The sequence below is a fragment of the Drosophila teissieri genome, chromosome 3R, assembly GCF_016746235.2.
Source record: "Drosophila teissieri strain GT53w chromosome 3R, Prin_Dtei_1.1, whole genome shotgun sequence".
Taxonomy (NCBI): domain Eukaryota; kingdom Metazoa; phylum Arthropoda; class Insecta; order Diptera; family Drosophilidae; genus Drosophila; species Drosophila teissieri.
The window spans coordinates 7228064-7248696 of record NC_053032.1 but is presented as its reverse complement, the minus strand read 5'-3'; the positions used below and the strand labels follow the sequence as shown (position 1 = coordinate 7248696).

General features: G+C 45.0%; 3 protein-coding genes across 3 annotated transcripts; 2 read left to right on the top strand and 1 right to left on the bottom strand.

Annotated features, from left to right (window-relative positions):
• Positions 1–1535: 1535 nt before the first annotated feature.
• Positions 1536–4038, bottom strand: LOC122619813 (serine protease 7). Its single transcript, XM_043796993.1, has 5 exons — positions 3820–4038; positions 2660–3046; positions 2487–2595; positions 2043–2329; positions 1536–1929 (listed from the first exon to the last, which is right to left on the bottom strand). The coding sequence occupies exons 1-5, from the start codon at positions 3905–3907 to the stop codon at positions 1625–1627; spliced, it is 1176 nt and encodes a 391-aa protein (XP_043652928.1). The 5' UTR covers positions 3908–4038; the 3' UTR covers positions 1536–1624.
• Positions 4039–16520: 12482 nt separating this feature from the next.
• Positions 16521–19276, top strand: LOC122622371. Its single transcript, XM_043800766.1, has 3 exons — positions 16521–19020; positions 19102–19206; positions 19251–19276. The coding sequence occupies exons 1-3, from the start codon at positions 16521–16523 to the stop codon at positions 19274–19276; spliced, it is 2631 nt and encodes an 876-aa protein (XP_043656701.1).
• Positions 19277–19292: 16 nt separating this feature from the next.
• On the top strand, positions 19293–20633 carry LOC122621479. The gene is made up of 2 exons (XM_043799341.1): positions 19293–19346; positions 19671–20633. The coding sequence occupies exons 1-2, from the start codon at positions 19329–19331 to the stop codon at positions 20481–20483; spliced, it is 831 nt and encodes a 276-aa protein (XP_043655276.1). The 5' UTR covers positions 19293–19328; the 3' UTR covers positions 20484–20633.

Here is a 20633-nt window from a genome sequence, read left to right as displayed (position 1 = left end):
TTTTTGAAAATGGTGATCTAAAACTTATTTATAAGCCTTTATCGTAGAGTAAGAGGGTATACTAGATTCGTTGAACAGTATGTAACAGGCGGAAGAAAGCGTTTCCGACCATATAAATTATATATATTCTTGATCAGGGCCAATAGCCGAGGTGATCGGGCCATCTCCGTCTGTCCGTATGTACGTGGAGATCTCAGGAACTACAAGAGCTAGAAAGTTAAAATTCAACATACAGACTCCAGAGACGCAGCGCAAGTTTGTTGACCCATGTTGCCACGCCTACTTCAACGCTCACAAACCTCCAAAAACTGCCACGCCCACACGTTTGAAAGATTTTTTTTATTTTTTGTCATATAATTTTTTTCCTGTTTCTATCAATATGCTGAAAAATGTCAAAAATTTCTTGTTCGCACTTCCTCCAGCTGAGTAACATTTTTATACCCGTTACTCGTAGAGTAAAAAGATTCGATTAAAATTGTGTATGAGGCAGAAGGAATCCTTTCCGACTATATAAAGTATATATATAAATAGGCAAAAAAAAATTTTAAAAATGTAAAAGACTCGGCCTGAGGGTTATGGGTGGCTTGAGGGCATTAAAGTGGGCGTGGTTAACATTTTTTTTAGCATATCGGTAGAAAATAGAATTTATATATCAACAGCCAAAAACTGTGCCGCCGGATTCAAGGAACATTTTTTCTTTCGTTTATATTATATTATTTTTCTCGCCAATGGGCTAAAAAAATTAAACAAACAAAGCAATCCCAATGCCTCTACGATCGCAAATTAGGTGAATATGATTGATTTCATACTAGCTTAAGGGCCATGAGCTAATGATAATAATAATGACAATAATGAAGTAACCAAAAGTTTTGAAGATAAATGTTTCTGGGTTTATCGAACCAAGCCTGACTTCGGGTCGAACGGAAAATGCCCCGAATGTGCAAGGCTTTTGACCGTTTTGAACGGTCAAATCCATTGTTTTAAAAAAAGGGTCTTTTACATAAAGGAAGAATCACCCAACTACTAAACCATTTAAGTTAAGCTTTTAGAAATAGCTTTGCGATCCTTGTTTACTTCTTGCTCAAAGCTCTTATGTGGACTCGGTAAATTTGGTCAAGAAACCCGAGCCTTTTGTCCATGCTAACCGGTTCCTGCAGTCATCATTAACCTTTCCGCGCGCACATAATTAATGAGCCTAGCCATTGTCTACTTTGTTTTCCAGCCCCGCCACGCTTTCAATGCAATCAGCCAGCAAACAAGTGAAAACTTTGAGGAGGGAGCGCAGGAAATCCGGAAGAGCACTGCTTGCATAATAGAAATTCATTGCCAAATTGCACAGAAAATCGCTGTGGTGCTAAGAAGGTGCCTCTGGGCAAGTTGGCCGCATCTTGAAAGTTATTCCACTGAACTCTTACCATCCCATCCCATGGGGGAACAGCGATTTTAATTACCGCAAACGGCGCTAGATTGTAAGCGCATTACGTATACGCAGCGTGGTAACTGCAGCTGATAAAATCACATTGAATGCTAGTTAATTAAGGGATGGGCGCCCTGCCCAAAGAGCACTCTCGACTTGACTTTAATTAAAACATTATCAGGACAAAAGCGGCCTTCGTTCCCCTGCTCAGGGCCGAATAGTCTCCAGGATCCAGTCCATGTAGTCGGCTACCCGTGTGTAGACACCTGGCCAGCCCTCTAGTCCGCAGCGGTTGCCAAAGGAGACCACGCCCTCCTGGTACCACGCCTGGTCGAACCCCCTTCGCATCAACGGTCCGCCGGAGTCGCCATCACAGCTGTCGCGGTAGAATTCCCCGCCAACACAGAGCTGCGAACTGATCAGGTGAATATTCCTCGTGGCGAACTTACGCGCGCAGTAATCGTGGTCATTCACGGGCAGATCCAATCGCTGCTTGATGGTGCTCTTCCGGGCTGTAGAATAAGAATTTTAATCAATAAAGGTATTTTAGGGTATTCTTGGTTAATAGCGTTAGGTGATATCCGTAGAACAAGTATAAGTAAGTATATTTATTAACTAAGCTCACCTGTTGTGGTTCGGCCCCATCCGCTGACTACCAAGAGTTCGCCTGTATTGATGGCCATTCGTGTGCTGACCAAAGGCAAACAAACCGGCTGAATATACTCATTAAGCAAAACAGGTTGATCTAATCGCAATAGGGCAATGTCGTGGATGCGGTTCTTGTTGGCAGGATCATATTGGGGATGTACAATGGCCTGTTCGATGCCCAATTGAAGAATGGGCTGGTTGCATATTTCATCTACGCAGTCCACATCCTTGCTCGTGTCGTATTCACCCAAACGAACGGTAGTTCTGTACAGAGACATGAGCAACTTTATGAGATTTTTGAAGACCTGAATACAGTTCAATCATATCATGTTTGCCTTATGTGCACCTCTTTGGTCAAACCAAAAACTTTTTTCAAATCATGTTTGTCCAATTTCTTTTTTATTCTGCCTAAAATACTTACAGGCGACCCACCTCCGTTTCTACGGCACCAATGACGCAATGAGCGGCGGTAAGAACATAACGATTGTTGATCAAACTGCCACCGCAGCTGAGCTCACGACGTCCCCTGTCTGCCAAAAGGGAAAGAGGTCGGTTATCTAAAAATTACCTGACTTAATTTAAAATTTCTCTTACTATCCACGTATTCAAGCAGTGCCATCCAGTTGAACTCGTCAATAGCAGTGTCGTTGCCATTATAGACCTTATTGCTGAAGGAGTGGGGCCCGCACTTGGGTGGCGAGGGCAGCACGCTACCCTGACTCGGCTGACCTTCTTGACCCCGTGGACTTGAACTCGTAGACGTCGGAGGCGGGGCACCGGAGGTGGTCTCCTGGGATCCAAAGCTGCGATCACTTGTACAGCAAACATATGGCTGGCGACCTACTCCATTGAGGCACTGTGAGTTCCGAAGGAATGTTCTTTCCTCCGGACTGACATAAGTCTGTTGAAGCACGGAGAGCAGACTTTGGCAGTCGTATACGGACATGCATCGCCCCTGTTTTTGGTTGGGATTTATACAAGCTACGCAAAAAATTTAAACAAGTAGGCAGATCAGTTTCACCTGTCAAAAACAACTAATCGGAATAGTGTACAGATAGCATTGAATCTGGCAGACTAAAAACGAAGGGACAAACAGACATGGCTAGATAAAATCTCTGAAAATTCTAAATTAATGAGTCTACCCGCTAATAAAACAATTTAAATAATAATAAATAAATAACAACAATAAGAATAGAGCATGTTAAAGTAAAACAGTTATTAAGCTCAATATGTGCAATAAAGCGATTGCTGTACTCAAAAATATTCATATTCATATATACATATATTCATATTCATATTCAAAATATTGATTTGCTTGATTGTGCTATCAAAAATTGTAGTGACCTAGTTTTGCAGCTTACTTTTTACTAAAATTATAAAGTTCTATTAAGAAATTAGTTTATACAAAATAAAAATTCAAATGACACTTTTAAGTAGTTTCAAAGGGTTCATTTAAAATAAAACATTTTAAATGGTCGAAAGTTTAATACAAAATACGATTAATTTTTTTGACATCAATCAAATATCTTGATAATGTAATGCGTTGTTTGACTGGATCCATACAATTTATTGAAAAGAAAATATAAGATTACACGAGTGAGCTCAATTAAGTCATTGACATGGGAAAATTGTAAATTTCAAGTTTGATAACCGCATTGATTTATGTTAAGCTATTGCGCTTAACGAGTATAAGTACCGGTCTCAATTAATGAGTCAGCTCTGAGTGAATCACATATTTATAGCTCGGTACTTACTTCCTTGGGCCTCAACATTGTGTAGAACAGTGAAAGGCAGCAGGCAGGAGGCCAATAAAATCCCAACTACTTTGCGTGTTGACTTCATCTTCTGGGATATTTCCCACAAATCTTAATAATAAATTTCACAGCTTATAAACAGAACGCGTCTTTGCGATTACGCTCGTCGACCTCGAACCAGAAAACCGGGAAGCGAAATTAAGCTACGAACGCCTTCAAGACGCAGAGACAACTGATCGCGACTTAACGGGCGAGAGACTTTTTAAATGCAATCGGAAATGATAATCGATTTGGTGAGAGGTACTGCCACTGAGAGGCCGTGAGCAAAGCTTTCAAGTCCATCAAGAGACTTGAGCCGAGCTTCTCACTACTAAGAAAGAGATCATTTCGAAAAGCTTTGGTAATCGGATTTCGACGTTTCCTCCCTAAAATGTACAGATCCTATACTGGTAGACCTCACAAAGCATGTGCTGCAAGCACGTACTGCTTGCAGCACGTCCTCGCTCAAAATCGTCTAATTTTTTTAGAAGTATTTATACCCGTTACTCGTAGACTAAAGGGTATACTACATTCGTTGAAAAGTATGTAACAGGCAGAAGGAAGCCATATAAAGACCATATTCTTGATATAAACATACAGACTCCAGAGACATAGACGCAGCGCATGTTTGTCGATTCATGTTGCCACGCCCACTCTAACGCCCACAAACCGCCCAAAACTGCCACGCCTACAGTTTTGAAAAATGTTTAGATATTTTTTCATTTTCTTATTAGTATTGCAATTTTCTATCGATCTGCAGAAAAACTTGTTGCCACGCCCACCCTAACGCCCACAAGCCGGCCAAAACTGCCACGCCCACACTTTTGAAAAATGTTTTGATATTTTTTCATTTTTGTATTAGTCTTGTAAATTTTTATCGATTTGCTAAAAAACTTTTTGCCACGCCCATTCTAACGCCCACAAACCGTCTAAAACTGTCAGTGATGAAGACTCTCCTTCACACTTCCACTAGCTGAGTAACGGGTATCTGATAGTCAGGGAACTCGACTATAGCGTTCCCTCTTGTTTTTTATTAATTCTGCGCTTAAATCATACTGCCAGCTTAGGCATCGACGCTGAAGATCGGCTCAAGACAGCGGCTTAGCGGCATCGCTCAGCGAAAAAAACTCAAGCGGCGACGGTATATTGAGCTTTTTCTCTTGTCGCTTCGGAAACTCCGTCCCGCTGCAGCTACAAGTTTCACTTCAATTCCGTACAAATGTTTAAACTTTAAAATTTTTATTAAACGCCGAGCCTATTAAGAAATATTACCTAAACAACTGCCGACGAAATTCATAACCCCAAAAACTTACCAACTAAGGGCTCAGCGCGGCATATAGGGGTGGCTTGGGTTTTACCACTGTAACGGATTGCTACTCGGCTTGGGTGGTGGTGGGAGGTATTTGGGACGCACGCGCAATTGTCCAGCTGCTCCTTGTCGGCTATGTGGGGTGGTAGTCTTGTCCCTATACCTCAGCCTGATCCTCCTCTAAATACTCAAATAAATTCGCGTGCAGCGACAAGAATTGGTTAAGGGCTGAAAGAGTTTAACATAACACAGAAAATCGGACGACAACTACCTTTCCTCATCTCCCTTGCGATCCTCTGATGGCCTCGCGGTCCGCTAATGTCCGCCCTGCCTTGGCCGTCTTTCTCCAAAACAAATGCATTGCACACTATACTTGGACGGCCCCCTTTTAGATTACTAACACATGTTCACAAAGGAGTTATCCTAGCCATAGGCAAACAAAAGGTTTTCTACCACATTATCAATGTATTCTTAGCATACTAAATGAGATTCCTTACAACTAACAACTTGAAGGAAAATGAACACGGGCCAACGACTATAACCCACGCCCGAAGCCAATGTATACAATATACAGAAATCGCATGCGATATAAAAGTATGTCTGTAAACATGACTTAAAAGTAAACTTCACAAATTAGATCTCATCTTAACTATGCGGCTGTGAACGAGACGAAGGCATATAATAGCGAATTGTGAACGCATCGACAAAATATAAATATTTAAAGAAAACTGCTGCTGAGGTGGCACGATCAAAAAATGCAGAAAAAGTTAAAGAGAGACAAAGCAAAAATAACTCAGATTCTATCCCAATGTTCCGCGCTTAACCTTGAACTTGAAATTTCATTTCTCCTCTTCTCTTCGTTCAGAGGCTCTAAAACTTTGCCCAACTTTTAATCGCGCAAAGAGTGGGACAAGGAGCGAAAAATATCGTGGGCTCAATCCATTTGCATTTTCTCTTTAATGCTCGCCACTTAAATCCCAGAGATTTGTACACTCTCCAGAGATCCGGGGTTCCACCGACGAAAGCGCTTCCGTTGGTTTCCGCACCTGTTGGAGACATTAATAATCCTTTTCGCTAATTTTTTTTGAAAATTAGCCGATCCTTCTTTGTTACCCTTCACACACTATTTCTTTACACTGCCACTTTTTCCTTCTCGTCTCCGCTTATACTTATTCACTTCTTCTTCTCCTCACCGGAATACCGCTTACATCATTTATTGAACTAAAGAAAAACTAACAAAAATATCTACCGCCCATCAGCCTCTCGATCCTTGGCTTTTCCCGCGCCGCTGATTCGCGAATTTTCTCCGTTTTCTCGTTTTTCCCGAAAACATCGATGCGTATGCAACCGCGCGACAAAATTTATAACTCCTCTTCTCCGTTTTGCGTCCGCCGAACAATAATTCGAAATGAGAACTGGGGACTTTGACTTGGGTTTCCTTTTCTTTCCTTCCTTAGATGCTCAATAGGAACACGTAGAAATTGCGGACCATGGAGATTCTGACGTCACGATACGATTTTTAAAAGAGAAACGTAAAGAGAATAAATTCCGGCCGAATTGGAGAAATGGGTATCGCCAGTTTGCTAATTGGGATCTAACTATTTGGGGCCCTTTTCCTGACTTTCCGACTCTTAACTTAAACCTTGCGAAAGGTCAGGGATTAATTAATAAATAAGCTGGTTTTTTATAAGATTTCCGCTGCTGCTCGCTGCGAGAATTTGGGAGGCCAGCGATCGGCTCCTCCAGGGGCTGAGTAATCCCTTATTTCTGGGTATTAGTTCGATCGCTATTTCGCTCGATGCTGGGCCGCATTTTTGCTCGATGTTAGATCTCGTACTAAGCGCCAAATCTGGGTAAAACAATAGACCTCTTGCACCACCACCCAAATCGCACTTGTTTTTTATTCCTCGCTTACCCTGCAATTGGACTTAGCGCTGCCTTTGGCTGGATTTTTCCCTTCTTAGTGCTTCGCCATTTTCTTTTCACTGCCACTTGGTAACGTCTCTAATTTCTTTCAGCGCCAAACTCTCCTCGTGAACAGCCAAATCAGAAAAGAAAGCTGGCGTTTAGTTGAAGTTACTGGGAAGCTATCCCTGTTCTCTCCCGTCGAGCCTACGGTATTTGCCGAGATCTGACAGATGCTTATGTTGCCTCTTTCTATACTAACGCTTTTTCCCGACTTTCCTCGTCTGCCCCCTTTTCTCGTTACGGGAATGACATGTAGATGGCGCCACCGCTTTTCTTGCCTGCAGACTAGTTTTATTGCCACAAGCGCTACACCACCTGGCTGATTTTCTCTTCTTGGCTACTCTTCGGCTACTTATAGACACTTTTTTATATTCTCAGAAGTCGCAAATCTGCATTCAAAGAGATCGGCTGTGTCGTGCGCATGCAAAAGTGATGGTTTATTTTGTGCTAATAGCACAAATCACATACAGGGTCCGCCACGTAACTTTTTTTTTTTTAAATGCAATAAAACAAAAACGGTTCATCCGATCATCAAATTTATTATACCCGTTACTCGTAGAGTAAAAGGGTATACTAGATTCGTTGAAAAGTATGTAACAGGCAGAAGGAAGCGTTTCCGACCATATAAAGTATATATATTCTTGATCAGGATCAATAGCCGAGACGATCTGGCCATGTCCGTCTGTCCGTCCGTCTGTCCGTCCGTCTGTCCGTCTGTCCGTCCGTATGAACGTCGAGATCTCAGGAACTACAAAAGCTAGAAAGTTGAGATAAAGCATACAGACTCCAGGGACATAGACGCAGCGCAAGTTTGTCGATTCATGTTGCCACGCCCACTCTAACGCCCACAAACCGCCTAAAACTGCCACGTCCACACTTTTGAAAAATGTTTCGATATTTTTTTATTTTTGTATTAGTCTTGTAAATTTCTATCGATTTGCCAAAAAACTTTTTGCCACGCCCACTCTAACGCCCACAAACCGCCCAAAACTGTCACGCCCACACTTTTGAAAAATGTTTTGATATTTTTTCATTTTTTTATTAGACTTGTAAATTTCTATCGATTTCCCAAAAAACTTTTTGCCACGCCCACTCTAACGCCTACAAGCCGCCAAAAACTGTCAGTGTTAGAGACTATCCTTCGCACTTCCACTAGCTGAGTAACGGGTATCAGATAGTCGGGGAATTCGACTATAGCGTTCTTTCTTGTTTTTCCATATTAAAGGCGGCCAAACGACATCAGAATTTCGGCTGATATTTCGGTCTTCGAAATCAGTGCGCACAAGATCGATCGTAACGTTGGCTGTGTGGCACGGAGCGCCGACTTGCTGGAACCAAATGTTGTCCAAGTCCTCCTCTTCGATTTCCGGGAAGAACCAATCCGTTAACATGGCGCGGTAGCGTTCGCCTTTCACCGTAACGGATTTAAGACGAACAAGAGAGAACGCTATAGTCGAGTTCCCCGACTATCTGATACCCGTTACTCAGCTAGTGGAAGTGTGAAGGAGAGTCTTCAACACTGACAGTTTTTGGCGGTTTGTGGGCGTTAGAGTGGGCGTGGCAAAAAGTTTTTTGACAAATCGATAGAAATTTACTAGACTAATATAAAAATGAAAAAATATCAAAACATTTTTCAAAAGTGTGGGCGTGGCAGCTTTGGGCGGTTTGTGGGCGTTAGAGTGGGCGTGGCAAAAAGTTTTTTGGCAAATCGATAGAAATTTACAAGACAAATACAAAAATTAAAAAATATCAAAACCTTTTTCAAAAGTGTGGGCGTGGCAGTTTTAGGCGGTTTGTGGGCGTTAGAGTGGGCGTGGCAACATGAATCGACAAACTTGCGCTGCGTCTATGTCTCTGGAGTTTGTATGCTTATTCTCAACTTTCCAGCTTTTATAGTTCCTGAGATCTCGACGTTCATACGGACGGACAGACAGACGGACAGACAGACAGACGGACAGACAGACAGACGGACGGACAGACGGACATGGTCAAATCGACTCGGCTATTGATCCTGATGAAGAATATATATACTTTATGTGGTCGGAAACGCTTCTTTCTGCCTGTTACATACTTTTCAACGAATCTAGTATACCCTTTTACTCTACGAGTAACGGGTATAAAAATGGGCCAATGATGCCGCCGGCCCAAAATCCGCACCAAACAGTAACTCTCTGAGGATGCATTGGCTTCTCTTTGATCACGTGCGGGTTTTCCGTCCCCCAAATATGACAATTTTGTTTATTGACGTAGCCGCCAAGATGGAAAAGAGCTTCGTCGGAAAAGATGAGTTTTTGGTAAAATTCCGTTTCTTCGGCCAAGCGCCCATCTGCCCATTCGGCAAAGGCAAACCGCATCGGATGGTCTTGTGGCTTCAATTCTTCAACAAAGTGAACTTTGTACGGTGTCATACCAAGGTCTTCTTTCAAAATTCGCCTAAGGGACGTCTCGGAAATGTCAAATTGTTGAGAGCGACGCTTCACTGATGTTCCGGGCGCCTCACTCACACTCTCGACCACAGCCACGGCCACAACGCGTTGGTTTATCAATAATTCTGCCGGTTTCTCTCAATTTTTTTGCTCTGCTTGCGGACATATAGGTCTGCAAATTATTTGCTAAATATTAACTCCTATTATTAAAAAAATTAATGAAAACTCCTGAATTAACTCCTACTATTAAAAAAAATGAATGAAAACAGTTTTCATGACTCTCAGCTTATAAAGAAGCAGATTGATCATGAAAAATATATGGAAAATTACATAGTAACATTAGAGATGAGTGCCGATCAGAAATTTAACGCATTACATGCAATAAGACTCAAAAAGCAGTCTCACAACAGTAACATTTACCAGTGCCAGTAGCAGCACCATATACACAATGGCAAATGCCACAACAAGCAGCATCTGTTTTGGTTCAAGTGCAAAAAACCAAGAAAGTTCCCAATTGACCAGCCCTGACATTGCAGCAAAAAACCTAAGCGATGTTGCCAGAAGATTACTGGACGATCAAAATCGGAAAGTAGGCAAGAGAAAAAATGCAAAGCCACTGTCCCCCATCTTTAACCCGAAAAGAGTGAGCAGTATCTGCACTTGGATCCAGGATCTGCACTTGGTCCCCACAATTAACCAGAAGGCAAGCTCTTGTAACAGGTTTGCTATTCTCGATACGGTCATCTCTATTTATGAAGAGAATGGGGAAGATATGATGATTGAGGATGCTGATGCTGTTGGTGCCCAAATGGACGAACTTCAATTTGTAGAAATCAATACTGGCAGTAAATCTCAGGAAACATCTAAAGCTATTAACCAAGTCAAAGATCCTAAAAACCCCCCCCAAATTGTTGTTAATATTAGCAACTTAAATTATCTATTTGAGCTTATAAAAGAAAAGGCAAATTTAGATAACGAATTTAGACACAGAATTCTGGTAAGGAACTTACATCACTGCACACCAAACCGATCTGAAATGTTTAGTCTATGAAGTACTTCCCAATCACAACCCTAGTTAAAGGATAATGATGATTAAAGATGAATGACTTAATATCGGTATACCCGTTACTCGTAGAGTAAAAGGGTATACAACTAGATTCGTTGAAAAGTATGTATGTCCAGCCGTCCGTCTGTCTGTCCGTCCGTATGAACGTCGATATCTCAGGAACTACAAAAGCTAGATAGATTCGTTAATATTTTTTTATTTTTTTTTTTTAGTCTTGTAATTCTCTATCGATTTGCCAAAAAACTTTTTGCCACGCCCACTCTAACGCCCACAAACCGCCAACGACTGTCAGTTTAAAAGAAATAATCTTATGAGTGTGCACTTAAAATTCACAATAGTACGAAAAATTGTTTTCAGATTCTCGCACAATTTGCACACTCACACACAAACGTTGTCTCAAGTCAATGCGCAACAACCGTTACAATTTGCGATTTCGCGAATTGCAAAATTTACAAAGAAGACGCCTAAATTGCAACGACGAAAGCGATCAAGAGAATCTGTCCATCGCCATTTCTCTGCTCAAATTCGAGAGCTACAACAACAGCTCGAAGTACTTCAGACAAACGTTCCTGCGGACAGAGATGAGTCGCCGCGCACGCACACACGTGTTAACGTGCAATTGCCATCTTTCATAAGTGTAGCGATCATTCCGTTTCTACCACAATTTCGACGACACTGACAAATTCGACTTGATGACATTGCATTTGGAAGAAGATGTGGTTTTGGCTGTGGAGGATTTCGTCACTCGTCCACCGGCAGATAACAAGTACGCATCAATCAAAACTCGCTTGCTGCAGAAGATCGCTGAGTCGCCCGAATCAAAACTGCGACGACTACTTCAAGCAGGAGGTGCTACCGGATAGGAGACTTCGGTCCTGAGACGAACTTGGACAAGCTTGCGAAGATTGCAGACAAAATGCTCGAAGCCGTTAGCACGAACGCCTCGTTTGCCATCGGCACATCTTCAACTGCTGTTCCTCCAGCAAGTTCGGCTATCTGCGCAGTTGCCCCTGCAGATCCTTTGAAAGAACTTTCTGACAATTTACGTTCGCTCATGCAAGATGTCACGGCATTGAAAATGGATGTCAAGCGCATCCAATCACGCAACCGATCACGCAGTTCATCTCGTGGCGCAAGACCAGCGGACAATACCGGGAAACAGACTTCAGGAGCACAGAAAAATCTTTGTTTCTACCACAAGCGCTTTGGTGACAACGCAAATAAATGCCGACCACCCTGCGCACGCTCCACGTCGTTAAACTAGAGGAGCTGCCGCCTGACGCGCTGGTCAGCGGCAGCCAGGACAGCAGCAGCGATCCACCAGTTCAGTCAGCTGTTCCACGGGAGCAGCGTTTGCACGTCACCGATCGTACCTCAGATACCTCATCGATTCTGGATCTGTGGTTTCAGTTGTACCTTGCACGCTGGTTAAACAGAAAACCACCCAAGCCGATCTGACGCTATACGCAGCAAACCAGACCATCCTTCACACCAATGGTAGATATATAACTAAACAGGACTTGGATCTCAGACGCAATTTTACCTGACCATTCATCATTGCAGAAAAACACAAACCTATAATTGGAGCAGACTTTTTAGCCGAATTCCAGCATTTTATTGATCTCAAAAACAGATGCCTTATCAACCACCGCGTGCCTAGCACAGGCGAATCAAACATCCGTTTCCACTGTGCAGGGAATTTCTAAATTTCGAGAGCTTCTGCAATAGTTTGTCGAAGTCACTAAACCGTCATCGAAGCATACAAAGTAACATGATGTACAACACCATATCGAAACATATGGGACCACCGTTTCTGACCGACCACGACGCTTATCTGGAGATAAACTTGCAACTGCGAAAAAGGAAATAAACTTTCTGATTGAGCAAGGCATATGTCGTCCCTCCAAAAGTCCTTGGTCCAGCCCACTCCACATGGTCACCAAAAAAGACGGTGGCTGGAGGGCATGCGGCGATTATCGTAAGCTCAACTCGATTACGATACCAGATCGCTATCCGATTGCACACATTCACGACTGCACCAAACCGCTACATGGTGGGAAAGTCTTCTCAACGCTTGATTTGGTAAAGGCGTACTACCAAATTCCCTGGCGGAAGAAGACATCCAGAAGACAGCCATATGCACCCCTTTTGGACTCATAGAATTCCAGTACATGCCTTTCGGGTTAAAGAATGCGACTCAGACGTTCCAGCGTTTTATGGACAATATTTTTCGCGGCATGGACTTCGTATATTGCTACATAGACTTCGAAATCGATCGCCGAACACGAAGAACATCTTCGAGCAGTGTTATCAGTCCTGCAGAAACACGTGCTAAGCATCAATCTGAGCAAATGTCAATTAGCGCAAACGCAAAGTAATTTTCTCAGCTACACGATTAACGAACACGGTATCAAACCACCGTCCAGTCGCATCCTGAAACTATCAGCCAACTAGGCCGTTTCTTGGGCGTTATAAACTACTATCGCAGATGCCTACCCCGATCGTCGCACACTCAGAAATGTAAAGAAGAACGACCAACGACAAATCCTCTGGACTACAGAACTCATATCAGTCTTCGAGAGTTGCAAGCAGAGCATAGCAGACGCAGCGCTTTTATCATTTCCTGCACCGAAATCTGAACTACAGCTGGTTTGTGACGCATCGGACCTCGCAATCGGAGCAGTTCTGGAACAACGCACTAGTCATGACTGGCAACCTCTAGGATTTTTCTCCAAGAATCTCAGCGCCCTGAAAAAGCATCACCTCGACAGCTGCGGCATTTAAATTATATATCGCAATTCTCGACGACCATCTTGTCATAAAAGGAACAGAAAATACAGTCGCAGACGCATTTTCGAGGCTTTGCACAATCACGATGCCCACAGCGATCACCGCGGCGCAACTCGAGGAGGAGCAAGCCTCGGATTTTGAATTGACACGCATCCGTCAGATCAGACAGAAGTTTGTCTGGCCTTCGATGAACAAAGATGTCCTCAAATGGTGTAGATTGTGTCTCCCATGCCAGCGCTCCAAAATTCACAAGCACAAGCACCTTCAGCCGGAGAAGATCGCTGTGCCAAATGGAAAATTCGACCAACGCACCATATTAAAGAAAAAATGTTCCTACTGAAGGGAATTGACAAATGCACCCATGTATTTCTCCGCATAGACGCTGTAAAGCAACTTCTGGAGCCTCCTTACACCGGACCGTACGAAATCATCAAACGCGACAACGACCGAGTTTTCACCATATGATTCGACGGGAAGGACTTAGCAGTATCAGTCGACCGCCTCAAGACTGTTTTTCTATTCAAGGACGACAAGCAGTTCGACTCGGAGGAATCCAATCCCACTCCTCAAAAGACTTACGAGAGGCTGCGTAAGGTAACATTCGCGAGTCTAGGATCGTGACGGATTCACTGAAGGGGGATAGCGATGTGTCGGTAGCGTCACCTACATCTGGCAACCCTAAAATAATACTAGATTTAAGCGATACGGCAACACTTAATTATTAAGCGTCATTCTCTCGATGCCAGAAGAGCAAGTGGGCCGAGAGACGCAACGTACAGATTCACAGTCTAAATCACGTTATTAATAACCTTAATAAAGGCATCGAAATGATAAATACCCACTCAAAACTTATAGAAAACTACGAAAAATATCATTTTTAATATTAAATGTTGTACATTTTAATAAATATATCTAAAACGTTGAAATGACTAAGACGACTCGGAATATGGCTTCCAAAACTTGCAGATCATGACAATCTTGGTGACGATAGCTAACGTTAAATTTAATGGATATGAAAAGTTTTACCTGGTATAACACCGCTACTAACTGTTTACTCCAGCTCCCATGTGCCAGTTCCACGCGTCCCTAAATGGAGAAGGGAATCCACCCACTCTCTTTTGAAAAAGGGAGTATTCTTCCATTAGGGACCGCTGGCCACACCCTTTTTTTTTTGCTTACTCACTTACTTACTTTCATTTCTACAAGTCACGAAGACAAAAATTTGGAGCAACCTGTTTATATTTGTACATATATATATCAAAGTGAATAAAGACTACCCTTTGGAGAACCAGAAATCCTCGCCTCTGCGTTTCAGTTGGAATCAGAACGATCCGGTTTCTCAGCCGCAGCAACCCCCAGCAGAGCCATTTCTACATTTTTTGGTCCTTCGAGCCGTCCACCAGAAATGCGTAATGTAGAAATGTAACGCAGTGTGAAGACACTGTTACTGTGGCCGAAGTAAATGTAGGAATATGTAAATGTGTATGTGTTGTATGTTATGTATGTTTATGTTTATATGGACAATTGGGAACTATTAATTGCACAAATTAATATTTGTTTATGCAAAAAAACGATCAGTTGAACAAAATAAATTAAGTACCGTCCACCAGAAATGCGAATTGTAGAAATGTAACGCAGTGTGAAGACACTGTTACTGTGGCCGAAGTAAATGTAGGAATATGTAAATGTCTCCACAGAAAATTGGGATTGCATTCTGATTTTCTTCTGCTCTTCCAAGTTGCCAACAGTCACTCTCTCATTATGGGAACAGTCGGTGAACAACAAGTCCGAAATTCCTACCTGGGACGAGATGAATTCGTTTCTCGAAGAGAGATATCGCACGCTAGAAGCGATTGAAGAGGTTCGACTTCATACTTCCAACTCACAACATACTAGGGAGCCCAGGAACCCACAGCCGAGAAGGGTAAACTCCTTTGAAACGCAAGTCGGCCCACGTGTACGCTCCTGTGATCTCTGCTCCAGAGAGTCACATCCAGTTCGGCAGTGTCCTCGTTTCCTCCAGATGACTCAACCACAAAGAGTATCATATATCAAGCAGAAGCGATTATGCCTTAATTGCTTCGCCAAAGGACACAATCTTCGAGAGTGCACAAGTAGACACAATTGTTTTACGTGCAAGGGCCGCCACAACACGCTGCTTCATAAGGAAAGTCCTGCTACTTCCACCAGCGCAGCGCAGGCTCATAATCCAGATCAGCCCACTGCGAACACTTCTGTTCATTTCGCCTCCAATCGGCAGGGCATCCTTTTAGGAACGGCCATTGTCCAAGTCTGTCACCAGGGAGAAAACTTTCCCGCACGGGCTTTGATAGACTCAGGCTCAGAGGGCACCTTCATCTCCGAGAAGCTTGCGACCAGAATCAAGCTTCCTTGTCAGACCGTGAGAACTAGAATCACGGGGCTGAACCAAACCAGCACAGGTGTCTCAAAAAGGATGTGTCATTTCCAGATGGGCACGGCGGCGAAGCCGATGCTCAAGATAGACACGACTGCGTTGGTGTTGCCCAATCTGGCCGGGAATCTGCCGACGAGTTCGATCGATCGCAGCATTCTCGGAAGACTTCCCAATATTCCGTTGGCTGATCCACTCTTTTTCCAGCCCTCCCAGATCGACCTTCTAATAGGGGCGGATATTCTTCCGTCTGTCCTCCTCTCAGGCTTGAAGCCAAACTTATGTGGGTCACTGCTAGGGCAAGAGACCATTTTTGGGTGGATTTTAACCGGGCCAGTTTCTACAGCCACTAGTAGGGTTTCGTCCTTCACAACAAAGATATCCATAGAATCGGAACCTACCATGGAGACACTTCTTACAAAATTTTGGGAGGTGGAGGATCTTCCATGTAAAGTAGTAAAGGAGTCGGACAACTTGTGCGAAGAAAACTTCGCTCGAACGACTATCAGGTCTCGGGACGGGAAATATGTAGTATCCCTACCCTTCAAGGATGCTGAGCACATCAACTTGGGGCATTCCAGATCATTCGCTCTCGCACAATTCCTAAGGAATGAGACTCGCCTGAAAAGGGATCCCATTCTCAAAGATACCTAATACTCAGTGATCAAAGAGTACATAGATCTTGGCCACATGAAGCCTGTGCCTCCGAATACGGACACGGTGAATTTTTATCTTCCCCACCACGCGGTTTTCAAGCCCGAAAGTACTACCACAAAGGTCCGTGTGGTATTCAACGCATCCAGTCCCTCGTCAAATGGGAACAGCCTGAATGACATCCTGCATCCAGGGCCAGTACTTCAGTCCGATCTCACCCTCCAGATCCTAAAGTGGCGAACATTCCAATTTGTCTTTAATGCCAATATCACCAAGATGTATAGGCAGATTCCCCTAAACCCTGCACACACCGCTTTGCAGAGAATTCTCTTTCGAGATGATCGTGGGGACATCAGGGACTATGAGCTTCAGACTGTCACGTTTGGAGTTAATTGTGCCCCGTTTCTAGCTTTACGAACGTTGCGGCAGCTGTCCGAGGATGTCCACGCCCTATATCCACGGGCGTCTCGAATAATTTCAGATTATATGTATGTGGACGATGTGCTTGCAGGAGCCCACACGAAGGTCGAGGCTACTTTAGCCATTCAAGAGTTGAGGACAGCTCTGAGCTCCGCAGGATTTCCTCTCCGCAAGTGGACAGCAAATGAGCGAACTCTCCTAAAGGCACTTCCTTCAGACCACCTGCTCTCAGGTGACTTCCTCGACATCGAAGAGGTGAGCACCACGAAAACGTTGGGAATACGGTGGAACGCCAAGGCGGATGAGTTCTATTTTGTCCCGACTGAGCTCGTTGTCAATGCGAATTATTCCAAGCGCAACGTCCTATCGCAAATCGCAAAACTGTTCGATCCCGCAGGATGGTTGTCCCCATTTGTAGTCCAGGCCAAGATCCTAATGCAGGATATATGGTTAGCCGGCATTGGATGGGACGAGTTTCTCCCTGTAGAGCTACGGCAACGCTGGCATGATTTCCTTCGCAGCCATAGTTCCCTCCACAAGGTTCGCGTCCCGCGTTGGGTACAATTCCGACCGGGAGCACAAGTTCAGATCCACGGCTTCTGTGATGCATCTCAGAAGGCCTATGGGGCAGCGATTTATGTTCGCATCCAATACGACGGAGGCATTTCGTCGAGTTTGCTCACGTCAAAGACTAAAGTCGCCCCTGTCAAAACCGTTTCACTCCCGCGCTTAGAATTGTGTGGTGCAGTTCTTCTTGCTGACCTGTGGGCTGCAATTCTTCCTCACATCCCGTTTGGTCGAATAGAGACGTTTTTCTGGACTGATTCCACCATTGTGTTGGCATGGTTGAACAAGCCACCATGTCAATGGACCACCTTCGTAGCGAATCGAGTGACTAAGATTGCTCTAAATACAGATGCCAGTCAATGGTCACATGTGCGTTCCGAGCACAATCCAGCAGATCTAGCCAGTCGTGGTGTCACGGCTGAAGAGCTGGCAAGTAGTGACCTCTGGTGGCATGGTCCGTCGTGGCTGATTCAGCCGCAAGTCGCCTGGCCCACGTCGCACGAAGAGGTATCGGACCCTGAACTCGAAAGACGATCCGTCCGGTGCCATTTAGCGTGTCCAGCATGGGATCTCCTAGAGCGTTTTTCAAACTTCAATCGCATGCTGCGAGTCATGGCTTTTGTGCAGCGGTTCATCAACCGCTGCAGATGCATTCCTACGACTTCTTCTACAGACTTAAGCAGTAAAGAACTCGCCCATATACAACTCATGCTTATTAGGCAAACTCAACGGGCCGACTATCCAGAGGAATACAACATCCTGCAATCCAAAGGACAGCTTCCCTCGTCTAGTTGTATCCTCAACCTTAATCCGTTCCTGGATGCTGACGGCATCATGAGGTCATGCGGTCGTTTGACTGCATCTGACTCGTTATCCTACGACGAACGTCATCCTATCCTTTTGGCGTACCATTCCAAACTAGCAGAGCTTCTGGTCACATTTACTCACCGTATCTCCATACACGGGGGAAACCAGCTTATGGTTCGTCTCATCCGGACGAGATACTGGATTCCGAAGCTGCGGAACCTGATCAAACGTGTGACCACGACCTGCAAGGTGTGTGTCATTCACCGGAAGAAGGTGCAGTCCCAGCTAATGGGTAAACTACCTCAGTCCAGAGCGACCTATTCGCGACCCTTTACACACACAGGACTCGACTTCGCGGGACCGTTTGATGTCAAGAGCTATTCAGGTCGTGCCTGTCGAATCACGAAGGGCTATGTCTGCGTCTTCGTGTGCTTCAGTACGAAGGCCATCCATTTGGAAGCCACTTCGGACTTGACCACGGAGAAATTCCTCGGAGCCTTCTCAAGGTTTGCGGCCAGAAGAGAGTGCCCTCTCCATCTTTACTCGGACAACGGAAAGACTTTTGTGGGCGCGGAGAAGGCCCTCACAGAAGATTTCATCGCTGCGGTTAAGGAAAAGGTTACCTCGTCATTTAGTCACCAGAGCCTATCCTGGCATTTCAACCCTCCAGGCGCCCCCCATATGGGAGGCCTGTGGGAAGCAGGAGTCAAGAGCTTCAAGACTCACTTCTACAAGACGACAGGTAACTTTAAGTATACCCTTGAAGAGTTATCCACTCTACTGTGTCGGATCGAGGCATGCCTCAACTCCAGACCAATTTCAGCGATGTCAGAAGATCCGTCGGATATCCTCGCTCTCAATCCAGGACATTTTCTGATAGGCGGACCGCTACTTGTCCCCGCCGAACCTCCCACCGCCGGCGAAGCCAGTTCTATCCTGAACCGATGGCAGCGACTCAAAGCCCTTGGCCAGCTTTTCGCATCGAGATGGATAGCTGAATACCTGAAAGAGTTCCATAAGAGGACCAAGTGGCAAATTCCAACCAGGAATATGTCCGAAGGCGACATGGTAATTATCAAGGAAGACCACGTTCCATCGTATGGGTGGCGTTTAGGGCGTGTTCAAAGGGTTTATCCTGGCTCTGATGACAAAGTTCGCGTCGTAGACGTCCGCACGGCCCGTGGTATCCTCAAACGGCCAATTTCCAAATTAGTTTTCCTTCCCGTAGACAAACATGTCCCATGTCTATGCGTTCAATGTCCATAACTGTGAGAGTAAAGCGTATCCACTAATTATTATTTTTTTTGTTCTATCCTCCAGTCGTTTTTTTCTCTCAGCTTCTCTCATCTCTTTGCGCCAGCCATGCCGTCCCATCGCAACCAACGTCGCCAGCTCATCGACAGATGTTCTCGAGGAACTCGATCGTTCCGATGCCGAGTCTGTCAGGGGATTCATCCGCTTCGGACGTGTTCGCGGTTTCTCCGGCTAGATGCAGAGCGGCGGCTCCGTGCGGTCCTCATCAACAAATATTGCCCGAACTGCTTGGCGCACCAGCATTCCGGAGGCTCGTGCCGAAGTGAGTGTCGCTGCCGAGTATGTGGGGACACTCATCACACCTTGCTGCATCTCCATCGGCGGGAAAAGCGAGAGCGGTCTGCTAGCGCGGACAGGCCCATCGAGACGCCAGAGCCGAAGGCCAACATCGAGCAACCCCGCCTCTCGGCAGTGCTCTCCCACACTGCAACGGCTATCCTGCCCACCGTCAATCTGCGGTTCGACATCGGGGACAAACGCTTCGATGTGCGGGCTATGGTAGATGCGTGCTCTACTTTGAGCCGCATTGACGGATCACTAGCCGAGGCCATGGCCCTCCCTATCCTGGGAGTCGGTGATGAGAGGGTGTGCAGAGCCACTCTCATACCGATTCATACAGAGACGCCACGGATTGAGGTGGTGTTCCACGTCGAGGAGCAGCTGCGAATGCGGACTCCTGCCCGAGAGCTGCCTGACGCTGCCAAAACAGTGTTCACCAACCTCATCCTGTCGGACCCCAGTTTCCACAGGCCGGCTGGTACCTCCGTCGTGCTAGGTGCGGATGTGTTTCCCACGCTCATCCAACCGGGTGTCATGCACAGCCAGAACGGGCACATCGTAGCACAGAGCACTGTTTTAGGATGGATGCTCTCCGGAACATACGCCCACTGACGCATCACAGATTCTTTTGCAATCTGTGGCATTGCAAGGCGGGCGGGATGTTTACTCCAGCTCCCGTGTGCCAGTTCCACGCGTCCCTAAATGGAGAAGGGAATCCACCCACTCTCTTTTGAAAAAGGGAGTATTCTTCCATTAGGGACC